This window comes from Mus musculus, chromosome 13 (assembly GCF_000001635.26).
Source record: "Mus musculus strain C57BL/6J chromosome 13, GRCm38.p6 C57BL/6J".
NCBI classification, from domain to species: domain Eukaryota; kingdom Metazoa; phylum Chordata; class Mammalia; order Rodentia; family Muridae; genus Mus; species Mus musculus.
In genome coordinates, this window is record NC_000079.6 from 20,552,349 (window position 1) to 20,570,600 (window position 18,252).

General features: G+C 42.8%; 1 protein-coding gene across 8 annotated transcripts in view; it reads left to right on the top strand.

The window, feature by feature from the left end:
- The window catches only part of Elmo1 (engulfment and cell motility 1), a 517,847-nt gene that overhangs the window by 461,842 nt on the left and 37,753 nt on the right, over nucleotides 1-18,252 (top strand). For all 8 annotated transcript variants that reach the window (NM_080288.2, XM_006516544.4, XM_006516547.3 and 5 more), the window contains one exon: nucleotides 12,076-12,239. In NM_080288.2, the coding sequence (NP_525027.1) occupies nucleotides 12,076-12,239 (164 nt within the window). The remainder of the gene's footprint in view (nucleotides 1-12,075; nucleotides 12,240-18,252) is intronic.

Genomic DNA, 18,252 nt, shown 5'->3' on the forward strand with positions numbered 1-18,252 from the left:
GGAGACTTTTTAGAGGATACATAAATAACAGGGTCCTGAGAGGTGTCAGGAAATGTGGGAATTGTTGGTTGTGGGTTTTTAGGTAGTCATGCACAAAGAAGAAATTACATATCCTGATGGTACAGATCAAACTTGCCCCAAGGAGCTTCATGCCCCTAATCATTAGGAAGTAGTTTAATGATATCATTTTCCCACTGCTGATCCTGGACTTTATTCAAGGATATCTTTCCTTTCCTCTCTATCTTTTTTTCTTTTTTATCTAGTGTTAGTGGGTTGAAAGGGTGGAAGAAAGGGGGTAGAGAAAGAAAGAAGAACAAAGTAACAAAATAACAACGTGCAAGCCACTAGATATTAAATTATTTTCAGTTTTAAAGTATATTTTTACTTTAAGAATGAAATACGTAACGAAGTCCAACAAAAGGTATATACTTTTCTTGATGATGTGTGGGGGAGTGAGAGGGAAGAGTTGCCATAAATGTGGTCAAGATGCATTATAGCATATATGAAATTACCAAAGAAAAAATACAAGGAGTCAAAAAGAATCTTAGAGTTACCACGATGTTGTTGAACATCTATTTATTTCTGAAGCTTGCTCTAGTTGTCACTTTGCATGATAGGTACCTTTATATGTAGCAGAAGATGGCCTAGTTGGCCATCACTGGAAAGAGAGGCCCCTTGGTATTGCAAACTTTATATGCCCCAGTACAGGGGAACACCAGGGCCAAGAAGCAGGAGTGGGTGGGTAGGGGAGCAGGGTGGAAGGAGGGTATAGGGAACTTTCGGGATAGCATTTGAAATGTATATAAAGAAAATATCTAATAAATAAATAATAAACATTCTTACAGAAAAACCCAACCTCCTTTGATACTATCCTTCCTTCTTTAAAACATACCATGTTTAACATGGCATGGATTCTCTGGTGATGTGCTGATTAGCAGTAAGGACAACTTCGGGCAAAGCAGTCAGGTGAACATTTGTGAACATCATCAAATGTACTTACACTAGGTGGCTACAGTGCCATTAGGAGACTCAAGTTTCCAGGACACTGTCATGGGCATGGTCCTTCTCAAGAAGTACATGTGTATCTGAGCTCTCTCTGCATTATGTTCCTTTGGACATAATCATTTCATATGTTTGTGTTTTATATTCATTTCTTAACTTTGCCTTCATAACCTTGTTGGATTTTTCCTGGTTTCCTTTCCTTGCCCTGCTCCCTCCCTCCCTCTTCCTTCCTTCCTTCCTTCCTTCCTTCCTTCCTTCCTTCCTTCCTTCCTTCCTCTCTTTCTTCCTTCCTTTCTTCTCTTCTCTTCTCTTCTCTTCTCTTCTCTTCTCTTCTCTTCTCTTCTCTTCTCTTCTCTTCGTCTAAGACCTCAAATCCCAGCTGTTCTGGCTCTCTTTTAATGAAGAGGGCACAAGAACATCTTCGTTATATGAATACATATGTATGTTTAAAAACTTAACTTCATTCTTATTATAATTCTAAAATATTTCCTAGAAGTTAAATATACTCCAGTTTCCCTAGCAGTATAAAACATTGGATTTTTAATGTAGATAGAGTTGTTCTAGGTATCAGAAGGTCTATCACTGGACCTAATGTCTGCTTATAGTTTCATTCATTCAATGGTATTCCTCAGCCCCTCCAGGGTGCTTGATATGGCCCATAGGTCAATTCTTACCCCAAATATTATGCCATTTTCAGAGATATGTATATGGGCTTCAATGATCAAGATGGCGATGATATAGAAATACCATTTAGTTATTGGACTGAACAACCAAAAACCCATGAGCACATAAAAACACATTCAAGTTCAAGTTATAATATGTTTTTGACTAATCTGTAAGGAATTTCAGTTGGTAGACATTGGAACTTTTGAGAATATTTGATCCAAAGGTATTGCTCATTGCTGTGCATTAAAATTAACTAGTGTTTTGCCTTTGTGCATGAAGTTCAATTGATGGGTAGCAATATCTTGCTTTGCAGCATCCTGGCTCAGAGGGAGGAAGTGTTGTAGTAAGTTACTGATGCGGACCACTGGCGGGGTAAAGGAGAATGCTGGTGTGCACGTCACACCATTGCCATCCATGCTGTTCCTTGCTTTGGATGCAAAGAGAGCATCAGCATCTAGAGAGCATGGCAGACCCAGTGAACTCTTTGGAAGCCACGGGACAGTTTGCTTCAGAGCTGTGAGTGGTCTGGACGAAGAACAGAAAAAGATACTGGGGGGAGGGAGGCTTGCAAGGGGGCGCAGAGCCCTTTCAGTTCTGCATGTGACTTGAGACAGCAAGTGGCAGCAAGTTTTGCATAGTCACTTCCACCACTTTAATTGTCTGAGCATGGTGGCTGTAATGGATGGCAGGCTCTCCTTTAAACATAATAAATGGCTCACAATTACTTTACTTTGGAGAGTGCTCTTCTGCCCTGGGACACTATAATAACCTGCAAAGGAAAGAAAGGGCCTAGGGATTTATGAGATGTCTCCATTTCAACCATCTGGGAGAAATACAGCACAGTGCCGGTGTGGCCATGTGCTTACCCGAGTTAATCTATCATCGCTCCTGCTATGAGCCCTTTTCTCACCTGTTTAAGACTATCACAGGGATTTGTCCCTGGTCTTCACAAAGACTGGCCAGAAATCATATTTTTCATGTACCTCTAGAAATACGGTCCAGTTGACCTTCAATTTACTGGACCGATGGGGAATTTTTCTAGTTAGAAGGAATTTTAGAATCCAGTGGTGATATTTTTAAAAAAGACTAATGAGATGTAGTCTCTTCCTGTAGAGTTTTCAAGGTCTTACTTGAGAGACAAGTAGTGAATAAGTATTCTCTGTGTGCTCTGAGAAATGCGGTTGGTGAAACCTGGAGTAAGACTGGAGCTCTGCCTGATGCGGAAGCGAGGGGACTGCTTAACTCACTCTGAATGCCCTTCCGTGAATTATATGAAGAGCCTGCACCCGCAGAGCGCTTTCCGAAGTCACTGGGACTTTTTTGTGTACCATCTTCCCTGCTGTTTCTCTGGGTGACCACTAGGTCTAGTTCTTGGCCCTGCCAGCATCTCACCCAGTGAAGAGCATATATATACTGTGAGTGTGAAGTATTAGCTGAGCAGATGCAAGATTGATTATAGTTCTAAATTTTCTTTTTAAGTTTCTGAGAACTTCATACATGAGTATCATATATGAGTATTGCATCTACATTACTCCCCTACAGCGTCTCCTGCCTTGTGATCTCTTGCCTTACCTCTTCAGCATTTCCTACCAGTAGGCACCACCACAACCAGCCAAATCATCTAATACCAATACCAGGAAGCAAAACTTATTACATAAACTTAAACCCAAATGTATTTATCCTTAGGATGAATCAGCTGGACTTGGTAGTCTCATGGTAGTCTCAATGTTCCATCTGAGAATAGGGCTTTTACCATGTCACAGTCAGCCTTGTGTTTTCTGTATGGGGAGAGGTAGTTAGAGACGGATGGTGAGGACAGCCAGCCCTCTATATCTATAGACATGGTATCCAGATTAGGAATCAAAAATCTTTGGCCATGGAGGGTTGTCTCTATGCTGAGTGTATGCAGCTTCTTCCTTGTCTTTATTCTATAAACAGTATGTTAGGAAAGCTACTGAACAGCACTGATGTTGTGTTAGGTACAGTACCTCATTTGCAAGTGATTTGCAGTAGAGGGGAGGATATAGGTAGGCGTTTGCAAACACTATGCCATTTTATGTAAGAGATTCAGATCTTCAGATTTGAGAATCCACAAGTATCCTCAAACCAATCCCTCGAAGATACTGAAGGGTGGCTTTACGTACAGTTGAGTGTTGACCAGTGTGCTCCTGTACCCACCACCCATCTGTCTGCACAAGGCATCCCCAGGGTTGGATGCCAGCTCTTTATGGAGGATGTGCTGAGTCAGCTATGGAGGATGTGCTGAGTCAGCTATGCAATGTCCTCAGCTCTACAGCCTTGCCTGGCACCAGGGCTTCTTTATGGAACCAGACGTTCTTTTCCCACTCCATTTCCTCTGAGTTTGAGCCTAAGCAGACTGCTTTTAAAGTTTATTAAATCTCCCTTCCAGTGGAGCAGGTTCTCCACTTTCATTTGTCACTATTTAATAGTGAATTCAAAACAGGCTGAGAGATTTAAACCGGCACAGCTTAGGTTTTACCTTCAAAATGAGACCAGAGACACTTCATTTACTCCTTCCTGGTGTCTGATTGCCACATCATAGGAGGCTGTTTTATGTGTACCCGCTATGTTCCTCTTCTCTTCCATTCACTCCACAAGTGAATTGACAACAAGAAATATACAGATGAGTTAAGTGAAATTCCAACATTCAGCTGTTGAGACCAAAGGAGTAGCCCAGTGGCCACTGGCTCCCTCATACAGGCCTTAAACATGGAGCATAAAGGAGGCAGCGATGGACCTCACGCGGTCTGCAAGCGGCTGTAGTGCCTGCTGGCAGGAGAGCTATGCAGACCATGTGAGGAGGAGCTGAGGTAAGGGTGGCTCAGCAGGGTAAAGGTGCACCCTAAGCAAGCACGAGATCCGGAATCCCCCGACAACCATATAAAAGGTGGGTGTGGCAGCTCATGTTAGTAACTCCGAGGCTGGGAGCAGGGTGGAGCCCTGGGAGTGACTGGCCAGCCCACCTAGCAAAGTCTTGCACTCTGGCTTCCGTGAGAAGCCATGTTCCAGCAAATAATGTGGAGAGTGGCTGAGGACAACACCTAACAGTGGCCTCTGGTCTCCACATGCATACACACGTACACACACAAAGATACACACACACACACACACACACACACACACACACACACACACACACACACAGCGAGAAGAAAAGGCTGCCTAACTTGTGTTAATTTCCCGTCCTAACTAAAGATCTCAGCAAAGTCTGATTCTTCCTCCTCCCCCATTACCGGGCAGCCATAGTTCAATGACCACAGACCCCCCCCCCCCCCACCAACTCGCAGTAGCTCTCATTCAATAGACTTTCCAGCTGGGAGTGTTCTGTGTAAATTCAAAAGGCCTTGCAGGGACTGTACTTCGGCCGTGCTGGCAGCGTGTCTATGAGATTCGTGAGCAGGAATTAGAGGACCAAAATGTAATGTGCTTGCTAAAAATATGCTCCCCTTTTACCCCCAACCCCAATAAGGAAAAAATACAAGCCCCCTCCCCTGCCCTCCTTACACACACTTGTAGTGGCTTGCCTGTCCTGTCAGTTTATTTAAAGCCATGCATTAAATGTCATTCTCTAATGTGATTGGCACAATTCCTCTTTGCCTCGGGCTGATTCTATCAGACGCTGGTGAAAATATCTTTCTCTTGCCCTCTGGGACCTTCAGTTTGCTAACCAGCAAATTTAGCCCGATTGCCCATGTTAATTTGGCTCCCTGTTTCAGTGGGGCAACGTGGTTTGTCACAGTGCTACATGCCTCCTGATCATAGGAATGCAACTCTCCAGCTTCCTCCATGAAGGAGCAGAGGCGGCAGGGAGGAGCATGCGCTTCCCTGGCCGTTGTTCTTCTGTGACCCCAGCGCTGATTGCCTTTTACATGACTTGCCGGTTGAAAGGTTTACGATTTTTACCACCTATATAAATGCCTTAAACCTTACATTAAAAGGACTCCCCAGGAAGGGCAGAACAGCTGTTCACATTACCCACCTTAGTCTTCAGAACTGGGCATCTCTGTATTATCATCTGCATGGAACGCACTGAGTCAGCCATTATATAATGAATTATCTTGGTTATAACGCCCAAGGTCCTCAGAGATCTCTGTTCAGATGATGACAGGATGCTTGAAGCTGTCCCACTTTCTCTGAAGCAAAAACCAGTTAGTGGAGGAGGAAAACAGCAACCCCCTTCTGTTATGGTCTCAAGGTACACTTGAAAAATCACCTTTGATACTCTCACAGCTGTCCTCCCTCAGCCCTACCTGGACTCTGCCAGTCACAAGTTTGCCTGCTCAGGATTGATACACAGTGGATGGCTGCTCTGCTCTAGTCATGTATTTGGGGATGCTAACTCTGACTGCTGCCCAAGGAATTGTGGGCTCCTTAGGAAAATGTTTGCCGTCCTTCTAAAAGCATTCATGATTGAAGTTACCAGATGCCTTCAACACAGGCTCTGTGGCTACATCAGAAAGAGACAGCCCAGGAAACAGGGTATGACCCTAGTAAAGGTGACATCTGAGGAACCTGTCCAAACAGGCTGGGAGCAGTCACTTGCCTGGCTATAGCTGCTTGCTCTTGGTGCCTGACTGTTCTTGGCAAGAGCACTGATGTCCTCTATATTTTAGTGGACTGGCAGGTGGTAGCAGCTAATGACTCAAGTCCTCAGCTGGCATCTGTATGTCACACTAGGCAGGCATGCTGAGAGCAAGAGCAGCCACACTAGCCTTCCCTGGCGTGTCAGTCCTCTTACCTATCTCATCCGTCCTCTTTGCTCAAGCCCAGATTCCTCAACCCCAAGTGTAAATTAGCATCCTGGAAGGAACCCATTTCCAGAAACCCTTCCTAGAATCAAAGTCTTGATGTTTGAGCCAGACAAAACTCATCCTAAACTCTGTTTTTCTCTGATGGTTGGAAACCACTGACTTTGGGGGCTTTCTTCTAGATTCTTTCTTTTGACGTTTGATGAACCTTCAAAACATAAAGAAAACAGATGTTTTCCCCAATAACTACTCCATGACTGGATTGCACAGGTTCTGAAGACAGAGTAATAAGTGAAGGAGACAGGGAGTCTACATGTGGTGCAGGCAGTACTGTCATAGGGGATGTAGGATCAAATCCCAGGTGTGCAGAAAGAGGAAGGCATATCAGCAGTGTTTTCTCAGGCAGAACTAAAAGGAGAACAGGTATTAAAAGGAAGGTTCAATAGCAGAAGGAAAGAGAGCAGGAGGGAGGGTAAAAGAGCCAACGTGCTGACTATCCCGTGTGTGGAGAGGTTTCGGAGTTCACGTGTGGGGCCCAGCAAAGATGAGAAGATGAAAGATGCCTTCGTGTCTTCCTTTCTGTTGCCGGGACAAAGTTCAGTAACAAAAGCAATTTAAGGCAGAAGGGCTTCTTTAGTTCACAGTTCTAGGCTGCAGTCCATCATATCCAGAAAAGCACTGGCACTTTCGGGAACTGGTCACATCGCATCCCTAATCAGAAAGAGAGAGCAACCATCTCTGCACACCAGTGCTCTGTTCATGTTCTCCATCTGTATATTCTGTTCAGGCATTTTCTGTCACTCATTCTGGAAGGGTCATACCACCTTAATTAATATAATAAAGATAATCCCCCAAGGACAGGCCCAGAGCCTCATCTCCTGGGTGATTTTAGCCTTCCATTCAATTGACAATTAACGCTATCACAACCAGTGACATGTTGACTGTCCAGTCTGCACACCAAAAGTAGTACTCAGTCACTATAGTTTTTAACAAGTGACTGACTTGGCTTTATCATTTGAAAGGGGGTGGAAATTGGAAGGAGAGGCTAGAAAGGACAGACTTAAGTTCAAAGTCTACTGATCAAAGCAGGTCAGATATGGGGCAACAGTTCTAGGAAAGGTCAGCACATACACTATGAAATGAACGGAAGGAAAGGGCAGGAGAAAGAGTCAACATCCCACTAGACTTCACTTGGCAGCCATGACCCTAGAGCAACATTTCCAGCTCTTTGTGAGCAGGTGACCACCTAATCCCTGATGGTTCCATGTTTTCTGATCATTGGTTCGGAATTCACGAGTGGGTTTGCTTGGCAGTCATATGAGTACAGGTGTCTGGTCCCTTCAGAACAGGCTTTGTCATGTGGATGAATGAGATCTCAGAACTCTAGCTGGAAATATGCTAATACCATAGGGAGGATTCAGTCTCCAGAAAACTGTTCCTCTTCCCAGCTCATGGTCCTCAGCTCCTTAACAGAATGTGCCAAGTAATTACTATACTCTGAAGTGGTGCTGTACAGAGAAAGAAAGGACAAGTCTCTTTGTCCTCATTCAACACAGGCTGGTTTTTGTCGACAAATTAGGCCTTGTTGCTCCTTCAGATAGACATGGTAGAGGCAGGGTTCTCAGAGCATCATGAGGAGGACCACACTAAAGAAATGGAGACAAAGTATGGTTAACGATACCAAAGAAAATCATATCGTTTGTGAGATGGAAAAAAGCCATCTCAGGTGGGGGAGGGGCAGTGTATTCTGAGAGCTTATTTAGAACAAGGCACCCAATGTCCCTCAGCACCTTTACCTGAGTTGGAGTTTACTAACATGTGAGGGGTGAGAGAATGGCTGACGCTCTGGAAGGTTGTAGGCATAAAGACAAGGCCTCAGCAGATGGGAATAGGAACACAGAGAAGCTCTGTGGGTCTTGGAGTAGGACCCAGGAACAGTTTAAATGAATAGAAGTTAGATTGACTTACCCAAGGCCTGTCTGGTTCAGTTTTTAAAACAGTCTTCCAAGGAGCCAAGCTTTTCTCTGTGAGGTACAAATGTCCTATGGGAATCCCACACTGTGTTGTTTGATAAGACCTTACAGAGAACAAACTGTGTGGGGTAAACTACCCAGGTGCTGCAGACATCGCCTGAGTAATGGACCAATGCCAACACAACAACAAATGCATATCGTAAGAGCTCAATCCCTTTGGTGTCTGTGGCAGTATGGGCACCCTGGGTAAAGTGTTTCATTAGCCATTTACTGATGCCCCTGCCTTATCATCTGCAGATTTTTCAAATCAATGGCCGATGATTCCATGTCTTTCAAAGAACGGTGTTGAAAGTGTCTTGTTCTGTTCTATACATGACATGACGAGAATTCACATCATTAATTACAAAACTGTAGGAGCTAGAATTTATTTTGCAAAGAGCTAGAGAGATGTTTCACTTACTACTTTATCATCTTAAAACTAACAAACAAAAACAACCTACCGACTCTTCCATATGTTGCTTGGCATTGAGAGTAACATTAGAACTTCTTAGGGCCAGCACCAGAAGAAAGTGAGCCCGGGGTGGGAAAGCTAGTGTTGGCCCACCAGCTGCTCATCTATGCTTCATACACTCCATTCTTATTCCTCCTCCTGGCTGCAGATGCCAGTCAACCCGTCTACTTTTAGGGAAAGTTTTATGCTTTTTGTTTTTCCAAGTTGAAAGGAAGATTTAAAGGCCTTTCTTCAAGGTATTCTTCCCAGTGGGGATAGTAGTCTTGTATCAGCAGTTAATGAGGCTCGAGCATCAGGTTTGACTAGAAATATGTCCATGAATTTGGTAAGGGATTCATTGTTTCCAAGCAAATATTCAACTGTGGTATATAATGAAAGGTAAATTTAAAAGTGATTTTCCTTTTTAAATTCAAATTTTATTTTTATGTGCACCGGTATTTTGCCTGCATGTATGGGTGTGTACCACTTATATGGCTAATGCCCACAGAGTCCAGAGAGCATTGGGTTCCCTAGAACTAGGGTGAATGACAGCATGTGGGTTCTGTGAAATAAACCCAAGTCCTCTGGAAAAGCAGCCGTTTCTCTTAACCACTGAGCCAATTCTCCAGGCTATCTTCTTATTAAAGTAGTGCCATCAACTCTATTCATCTTCCCCCTTGGCTCCTTCTGTCTGTTTTCTTCGGACCCATAAGATGCTATTCTCTCAGAGTTCACCAGATATTTGTTGGGAGTCTGATTGAAAATAGCAAGAGTCCCATTCATATCAACTTAAGAAAGTAGAATGTATATCCACTTGAGAAGAAGAAAATTTTAAGAAAAGAAAACTGATTCAGGTACCAAAATATCAAAAAGTAAAATTAGAGGAATTTCAGATTGCACAAAGCATAACCTCTGTCAGTCCTCTACAATTAGTGCCCGGCCTTTTGCCTGATTCTGTTACGCTGTCTAGATGTCCCATCATCCTCTGTATTAAGGGGTATGTTTTTAGTCTTAACCTGAGAAAGAGCAGGCTTTGGGTATATCGCAAGTTAAATTGGAACAGCCTGGACAAGGGTGCTGATGGAGCAGTTAGGTCACATGATCACCTATGAGCCCAAGCATAAATCTCAGCAGCTATGACGTGGAAACTGCCATCTCTTGGGACACTTCCTTAAATACATGCATTGGGAAAACCACCCAGCTCTCTGAACTTCCAGTTTTTCATTTGTAAAACAAAGGGGATGGAGTGAGCTCCACACTGTGTCAGTTTTGTCCTGATACTGTTTACAATGCCACTTCTTTATTTTAATTATTGCACCATTCTCTTGCATGCTCCACCATCCTACCAGAAGAGCAAATAACACTGGAAAACCATTACCTCACTGGCTTCACTCCAAGGCTCCCTAAATGGGCAGCGGGCAACCCCCAATGGCAACACACCAGAATTCAGTCTTGAGCACATTTAGCTGTTGATTATGCTTCATGGCATGAAATATTTAGAATTTCAAAATTTGTCAAGCATCCCAAATTGACAATTATGCCTGAGTATAAAAACAGATGCAGTTGAAGTTCAGCTGGAAAGTGTCCTGTCTTGTTACACTTGGAGCATGGAATGAAGCTTAGGTAGTCGTTTCTGATTTAGTTGTAGCCCCGGTTCAGAGCTGCTAATGAGTGGAAGTGTTGTAGGCTATTTGTCTGAGTATACACCAGTGGAACCCCCATTGTTCCTCTAAAGATGATATCAAACGTCTCTTGAATACAGTGTCTCCCATCTGTCAGGAGTGTGTCACCATTGGTTCTCTCCACACTTCTGTTGTGATCTTGGGCCTTATTTCCATCTCATTAGACCGTTAGCCCACAGAAGGCAGAGTCTGTATCTGCTTCATATCTCTTCAACATAAAGTCAATATTATAGCCATCATACTTGGTCCCCGAGAATGCTTCTAGATTTATGTTAGGCAAGTTATCAATCTTCCCTCAGTTCCTTTATGTGTACAATACTCCTATCCTGTTCCTCTCTATTAGAGAGGGGATTAAATGAGATGATGCCTAACAGAGTGCTGGCTTCCACGATTTTCACAAAGCAGATGCACATACATAGTTTTATCTTATTTTTAAATGTCTAAACAGCACTAGGGAAGGGTGGGATAAGAAGTGGTAGAATATTTACAAACTTGAAATTAAATCTCAGCTTATCTGCATACCAACTGACTGTGATTCTAAGCTAATTTATTAATATTTTGAAGCTTCAGTTCTTCATAAAATAGAAGTTATATGTGTTTGCTGATTGAAGTGGGTAAAGAGAAACAAACACACACACACACACACACACACACACACACACACACACACACTCACACAGTACCTGCTAGGGCAGTGGGTACTTGGTAGCAAACCCAATCAAAGGTAACATTTGTAATAAAAGTTCTCATTTGTAATGAAGGATGAAGAATAGCTACTGGATACCCTGTGGGTCCTCTGACCTTTTTTTTCTTTATGTGTTTGATGAAGATGAATATGCATTAATATAGGCAATGGTTGATGGCCCCATGTGGACCTGTCTAGGGGCATAAATTACCATGTCCTTATTTTCTTGAAGTTTCCAGTGCGATATGTCTGTTGTAATATAATGATTTCTCTGCTTAGTGGCCGACTCAAAGAGAAAGAATATGTACCCATTTCCAAATGCACAATGTGTATGAAGACTTAGACCCTAGTGATATGAGGATGAGGTCTGAGAGCTGTAGGTATCTCTGTATTCATTTGAGTTGGTGCCAGCCAAACCGCACAGTTAATTTTATCACAGCAATTTTCTCCTGGAAGAAATAATTAATATGCAGGCTTTTAGCTGTGGTTTGGCCTTTGTTGCTTTCTGACTTTTGAGTTTGTACTGTTTATACTGCTATATCAGTAGCTGTCAGATAATATATAGAGCAAATAGGCACTCTCCCCTGCCCTTCACTTCAGCTTAGTCTATTTTCTTCCTTGTGGTTCCCACAGTTTAAGAAAAAATAGAAGTATACATAATGAAAGTTTATCTTTTCAGAAAGCACACTCAAGGTTGGAGCCCAGAGGTCACACTGTGCTCCAGGGAGCAAGGAGCTTAACGTGGGAGTCGTTTCTGAACAGGAAAGGTTGGCCCCAGGAATGTAATGATCTTGTTTTCCGTTGACAGGTAATGCAGGTGGTGAAGGAGCAGGTTATGAGAGCGCTTACAACCAAGCCTAGTTCCCTGGACCAGTTCAAAAGCAAGCTGCAAAACCTGAGCTACACCGAGATCCTGAAAATCCGCCAGTCTGAGAGGATGAACCAGGAAGATTTCCAGTCTCGCCCGATTTTGTAAGTAACCCACATCTGCTCGGTCTCTACTACTGCCCCCTAATGACCGGGTGATGTAACAGCAGGGCTAGGTGTCTTGTTTTCTCACGTGAAGCTGTATTTCACACAGGTACTTCTTAAGTGGCAAAATGTCATGCTTTCCAGAGAGAGGCACACCAATCATTAAAGCATTGAGATTCTGAGGTAGCATAAGTCCTAGGGGGAGATGTGGAGGGAAAGGGAACAACCCTCTGCCTTCCCCGCAGGTAGGCCAGCGGTTAGCATCAGAGCATCTCCTGTAGGCCAGCGGTTAGCATCAGAGCGTCTCCTGTCGCCTTTATAGCTGTAAATCTAGAGGATCCCAGGGGGAAGGCAGCAGAGACTTCCTTTATTTATAGGGCTTTGCATTAAATGTCACTTGCAACCATTCCAAAACTTCATGGATCTCCTTCTCTGAAGTGTTCTGAATCTGGAAAATAAGAGCTCTTTTGTTCACCTCATCTCTTCTGAGACCTGGCCTGTTTTTCTTTGCTAAGAACCAGATTAGATTCATCACCTTTGTATTTTATAGAAAAGGACAGAGGGGTAAAGGTGGGAAGCAGGGAAGGGACTCCACAGTTATTTCTGCTCTGTCACAAGAGGATTAGAAGTGACTTCGTCTGGACTTTTATATGTATTATCTACTTTTCTCTTTCTCGCTCAGTGGCATGTGTCTGTGTCTGTGTGTGTGTCTGTGTATGTGTGTCTGTGTGTGTTCTTTGCTTATATACACTGATATTTTTAATGGCTGACAATTCACAAAACCCCCTTTACTCTAGCTCATTCCTCACTTCCCTTGAGGTAGGCACGTGTTATTCCCAAAGAGGGAGAAGCAGCCTAGGCAAGAAGCTGGCCTTGAACCTGTTGGGCTCTGAGCTCCTCCTTCATCCACACCATCAGATTGGCTCTGCATGTACAAGACTGAGAGTAAGTTAAGGAAATGTACAGGTTAGAGAGCACAGTACCCAAGTGGTGACATATTTCATGCGCTTTCAGTTCTTAAGCACCTCCAGAAGCTGTACGTTAGAACTGTAGACTTCAGTGGGCATGAACTTCATCAGCAGGGGCCAGAGAATGCTTCTAGGGGACTTGGCTCATGTCATTTTAAACCCTAAGACATATCGTGCATATAATACTGGTCCTTTTAAGAGACACAACTGGGTTTTTTGGTTGGTTGGGTTGTCGTGGTTTGGTTTGGTTTGGTTTGGTGGGATTTTGTTTGTTTGTTTGTTTGTTTTGATTTTTTGGTTTGGTTTGGTTTGGTTTTTTTGTTCCTCAGCCACAAGATAGTTGCAGTCAGAAATACCAAGCACAGGGTCACTGGAATCAGTAACTAGGTCTTGAGAAAAGCAGTTGCTCACTCAGAAGGAGGACAGATGGTGACACACCTTTTCAGGACCTACCTTCACAGAATGCTAGATTTGCAGTCATCTGTCCTAGCCAGTATGCAAACACAAGGACACTTTATTATGCTCTGACAATTCTTAAAACCTAAATGGAGAACTGAAGAGTTGATTAAATGAAGGCCAAGTGGCTCTAAATTACTACCACTTCAGCGGAGCCAAGTGAGTCTGATTCAGTGCTTGACCATGACTGTTGGAGAGGAGGATGTCGGCTCTGCCCAGAGTGAGCACTGCCCTGCTCTGCCTTCCTGTGCTTGCAAAGCTCTGCTCCATGTGCTGTCACAGATGTGACTTTGATACCCCTCTTGTCTAGGAGACTGGAAAGCACCAGGTCTCCCTGGAATTGTTGGTAAACATAACTGCAGCACAGTGATAACGAGCTGATAGAAAACCTTAGCGTTGCAAAAAGAAGCTGAGGGACCAGCCTGTAGCTATAGCCTCTGCTAGCAGCAGGTAGGAATCAGGATACAGTTTGTCTCTGAGGGGGATCTGTTTGGTTTATTGCTATGATCTGCTAGATGGGGAACTTATCGTGGGGTTGGATGAAATGTAAGTCAACTTAAAATGAGTTAACATGACTCAAGATAGACAAAGTCACCCCAGAGAACGAGGAGGATCGCTGTGCATGTTTAGTTTCTTTCTTTCTTTAATCATTTTAACAAATGCATATTGGGCAATCCCTCCATGGTCAGCTCAGCCCAGGGTGCTGAGAAGCACTAAGGTGCCTCAGTATCCAGACTTCACAAGTTGGGGGAATGGTGCGGTTGATCCCAGACTGCTAGGTGTTATAGGAAGCACATCTAAATTTCCACAAAGATCACAGGAACTGCATCCATGTCAGCTCAGTGCTTAGGGTACCAAAGCTGGTAAGCCTGTCTAGTTCAAGCCCTAAGTTTGCAAACAGGGGCATCAGCCAGGCTAGAACATGGGCACCAGGCCACTGCTCTTCACTGGCTCTCTAGCATCTCCTCCATTGCATTCTGTCCTGCCCTTGGCTGCCTGAGCATCACACATAACACACTACCAAACCTCAGCTCCATGAAAACCTCATCAACCTTGCCTTGATAAAAAATGGTCATGTATCCCAAGAAGGAAAAAAGGAAACTCTACCCAAACAAATGTTTGGTGAAGAGCTAGGGCTGAAGAAGCAGCCTGGATTATTTCCTGGTTCCTGATGAATGATTTCCAAGAGTAGCTATGTTTTTGTTTGCCACTTAACAGAGAAGATAAATCTATTCTCATTATTGGTACAGGCTAATAAATATACAGAGCTTAAACACTCCAGAAATAGGTCATGTAGGACTGAGTTAGAAGAAGAGAGGAGACGAGGACAGAGCAGTAAAGCAGGCAAGTAAAATGTGCTGAAACCTGGAGCTCAGACACCAGCTCAGTTCTCAGTGAAGCCATTGGCAGCTGTGTCACATTGGGAAGTTGCACAGTCCATTCTAAGCCTGCCTATTCCCTCTCCAAGCAGTGAACACCATCCTTTTGTTAGGCTGCTACAAGGATTCACATGACTATGTGTATATGAAAAGGATTTCATATGTATGTGAAAACTGACCAGCACATGCTTAGTTTATGCTATGCACTGAGTGAATGATCACTCTTATTACAAAACACAGAACTTAGCAAATTGTCATGTTAGTAGTGTACATAAATAGAAAACCTAAACCCTGAGTGCATTTGTATATTTGTCACAGTGGCTAAAAATATACAAGAGAAATGAATCAGAAAAAAAGACCTAGAAGTAAGGCTGATATATACATACACACAGACACACATACACACAAACCGCACCTTTCCTAAAGACTAAAAACCCCAAATGGTTCCAGCAAAGTCCTAACCATTATGGTTCTAGATGCCTCCCTAGAATCACCTCCTAAAGACCAGCTAACCAGCCTAGTGCTTCACTCAAAGCCGTTTCTAGTAGGTCAGTTTATATAGGTATGCATGTTCCGTGTTCAAACATCTAACAAATATTTATCAATTATATCAAATATAATTATAAAGGTGGTAAAATATCTCTTTAATTGTAATGATGACATTTGAATGAAGATATATATTAGGATTCAAGGAGCATACAAATTTGTATTGGGGTGAAAGAATTACTTGTGCATGTATCCTGAGGTCATAAGGTGTATACAACATATACACCTTATGGTATTAAATTTTAGAGGGAATAATAGATAATATACATGTATAATATATGTAAAAGAATAGCAAGTTATGTTGTGATAGAATGGCTATATAGATTGAAAGTCTACATGGGGCAAGATAAGAAGAATAAAATATAATTATAAAGGTGGTAAAATATCTCTTTAATTGTAATGATGACATTTGAATGAAGATATATATTAGGATTCAAGGAGCATACAAATTTGTATTGGGGTGAAAGAATTACTTGTGCATGTATCCTGAGGTCAGAGCACACCTAGGTTTTTAGTGAACCATGAGATAATGTAGCAGAACCTGAGGGAGTGAGTACAATGGCGATAGGAGGTGATTCTAGGGAGGCATCTAGAACCATAGTGGTTAGGACTTTGCTGGAACCATTTGGGGTTTTTAGTGGACAACAACCATGGAGTTCTGCATTGGAAACACTGTGAGGAGACCCATTTAAAGGCAAGAAGGGCAGTGAGGGAGCTGTAATAATAATTTAAGCAAGAGATCATAAGATTAGGTTTTACTCTGCATTAGTTATATTTTGAAGAAAAGGGAAATGGTATTTCCTGGCAGATTTTATGTAGTTGTAGAAAGAGAAGAATCAAAGATGGGCTCTAGGTCTGGGCCTAAACCGCCGAAGGGCAGCACTCTGGGATGGATAATGAGAGCAAGGCACCAGGAGTTCATCTCTGAACATTCCAGGCTATGGAGCATCCGAGACAGTGGTCAGGCAGATGAGTTTGGAGGTCAGCAGATGGGTGTAGGTTAGAAATACAAATTTGAGGGCTGTCATAATAAAATTGGTACTTAAACCCATGGATCTGTTTAGCTAAGAAGCAGACTGGGACTGGGCCCTGAAGCTCTCTACAACTGAGACAGGAAAAGATCAGTTTCTAGGAAACTGCCATTCTCACTCAGCCCAGTGCTTCTGAAGTGCCCTTCTCCATCAGGGGTCCTCGAATCATAGTTCTTGGGTCAAGTCTACACACTGTCACTTTCTGTACATGAGTTTGACTAAAATTCAGCCATATTCTTTCATTTTTCTATTAACCTAAAAACCTAGAAAGCCTAAAACATTTACTATCTGATGCTCTTTAGAAATATTTACCAAACCATGTTCTAGATGACCAGTAGTATCTGAGCTGGGTAGACAGAAAGCTAAGAGTTAAACTCAGTCTAGTGGTGTTGTCTGTCTTCCAAGTACTGCACTGGCCTTGCTGAGCTTTGATTAGAATTGTATTCTAGAGAAGGTTCTAGACTGAACTGCTGTCTAATCTACCTGATTTAATCTCTCTCTTCTTTCATTTATAAGTCAGCGTAGAACCCATCACCCCAAACTCAATGACAATAAGCTAAACATTTCAGAGGGGGCTATAGCCCAGTGTTTTCTTATGTGGCATGCCTAAGAGGTCATATCTCAGTCACAGAAACACATTGGTAAGAGTCATCTGGGCTTTGGGTGAATATATGGCTACTGAGTCTATTTGCAAGAAAATCGAAGAAGTTAAAAAAATATTTTTAAGTCTTTCTTATTTCCCTTTGCCCAGTTGTTTTAGAGCTTCATTTAAGAAAGAAAAAGAGAGAGAGAGAGAGAGAGAGAGAGAGAGAGAGAGAGAGAGAGAGAGAGAGGAGGGGGAGGGGAGGGGAGGGAAGGGAAGAAGAGAGGAAGGAAGGAAGAAATCTGACTCTTAAAAGTTCCCTTGAGAGATACAGATTTAGTTCTTCTTTCAGTACATCTACTGGATATGGTAAAGGCATGTGTGATGATAAATATATCCAAGTTTTATTCAAAACGTGAGACATCATTAAAATCTCTTGGACTTTCCTATTTTTCATCTCTACATTTTAATATCTTAACCATGGCCTATCAAAGCTATCCTCAAAATTGATGTGTTCCAAACTCTTTTCTCCTGTGCTCTCTCCATCCCCAGAGGATTCCTTTTCTTCTTTGCCCAGTTACCGAGACTTAGAAGACTGCAGCTGTGATTTACCACCATGAACAGCTGCCTATGCAGTCCTCAACGTCCCCATTCCATGCAGGGTTCATTAAAGCTGTGATTTGCTTAGTGTACTTTATAAAAGTTGAGCACGAATAATCAATAGTTATAATTGTGATCTGGAATCCTGACCAGAGGCCCTCCAAGGCCTGTGGACAGAAAGCTTCGCAAATGCTCCAAGCTCTGTCATTAGTAAGGCACTTCCATACCACACAGGATTTCAAGGGCATTTTAGCTCCCAAATGTGTACTAGTTGTCATAATGACTTTTCCCATGGCTGTGACAAAATATCCTGGCAAAAGCTAGTTAAAGGGACAAAGTCTTTATGTTGGCTTATGGTTGAAGGTTAGTGTACAGTATGCCAGAGAAGTTACAGCAGTGGGAGCTTTGCGGAATATAAAGAATGCTTGTACATGGCTCACTGTTTTTGTT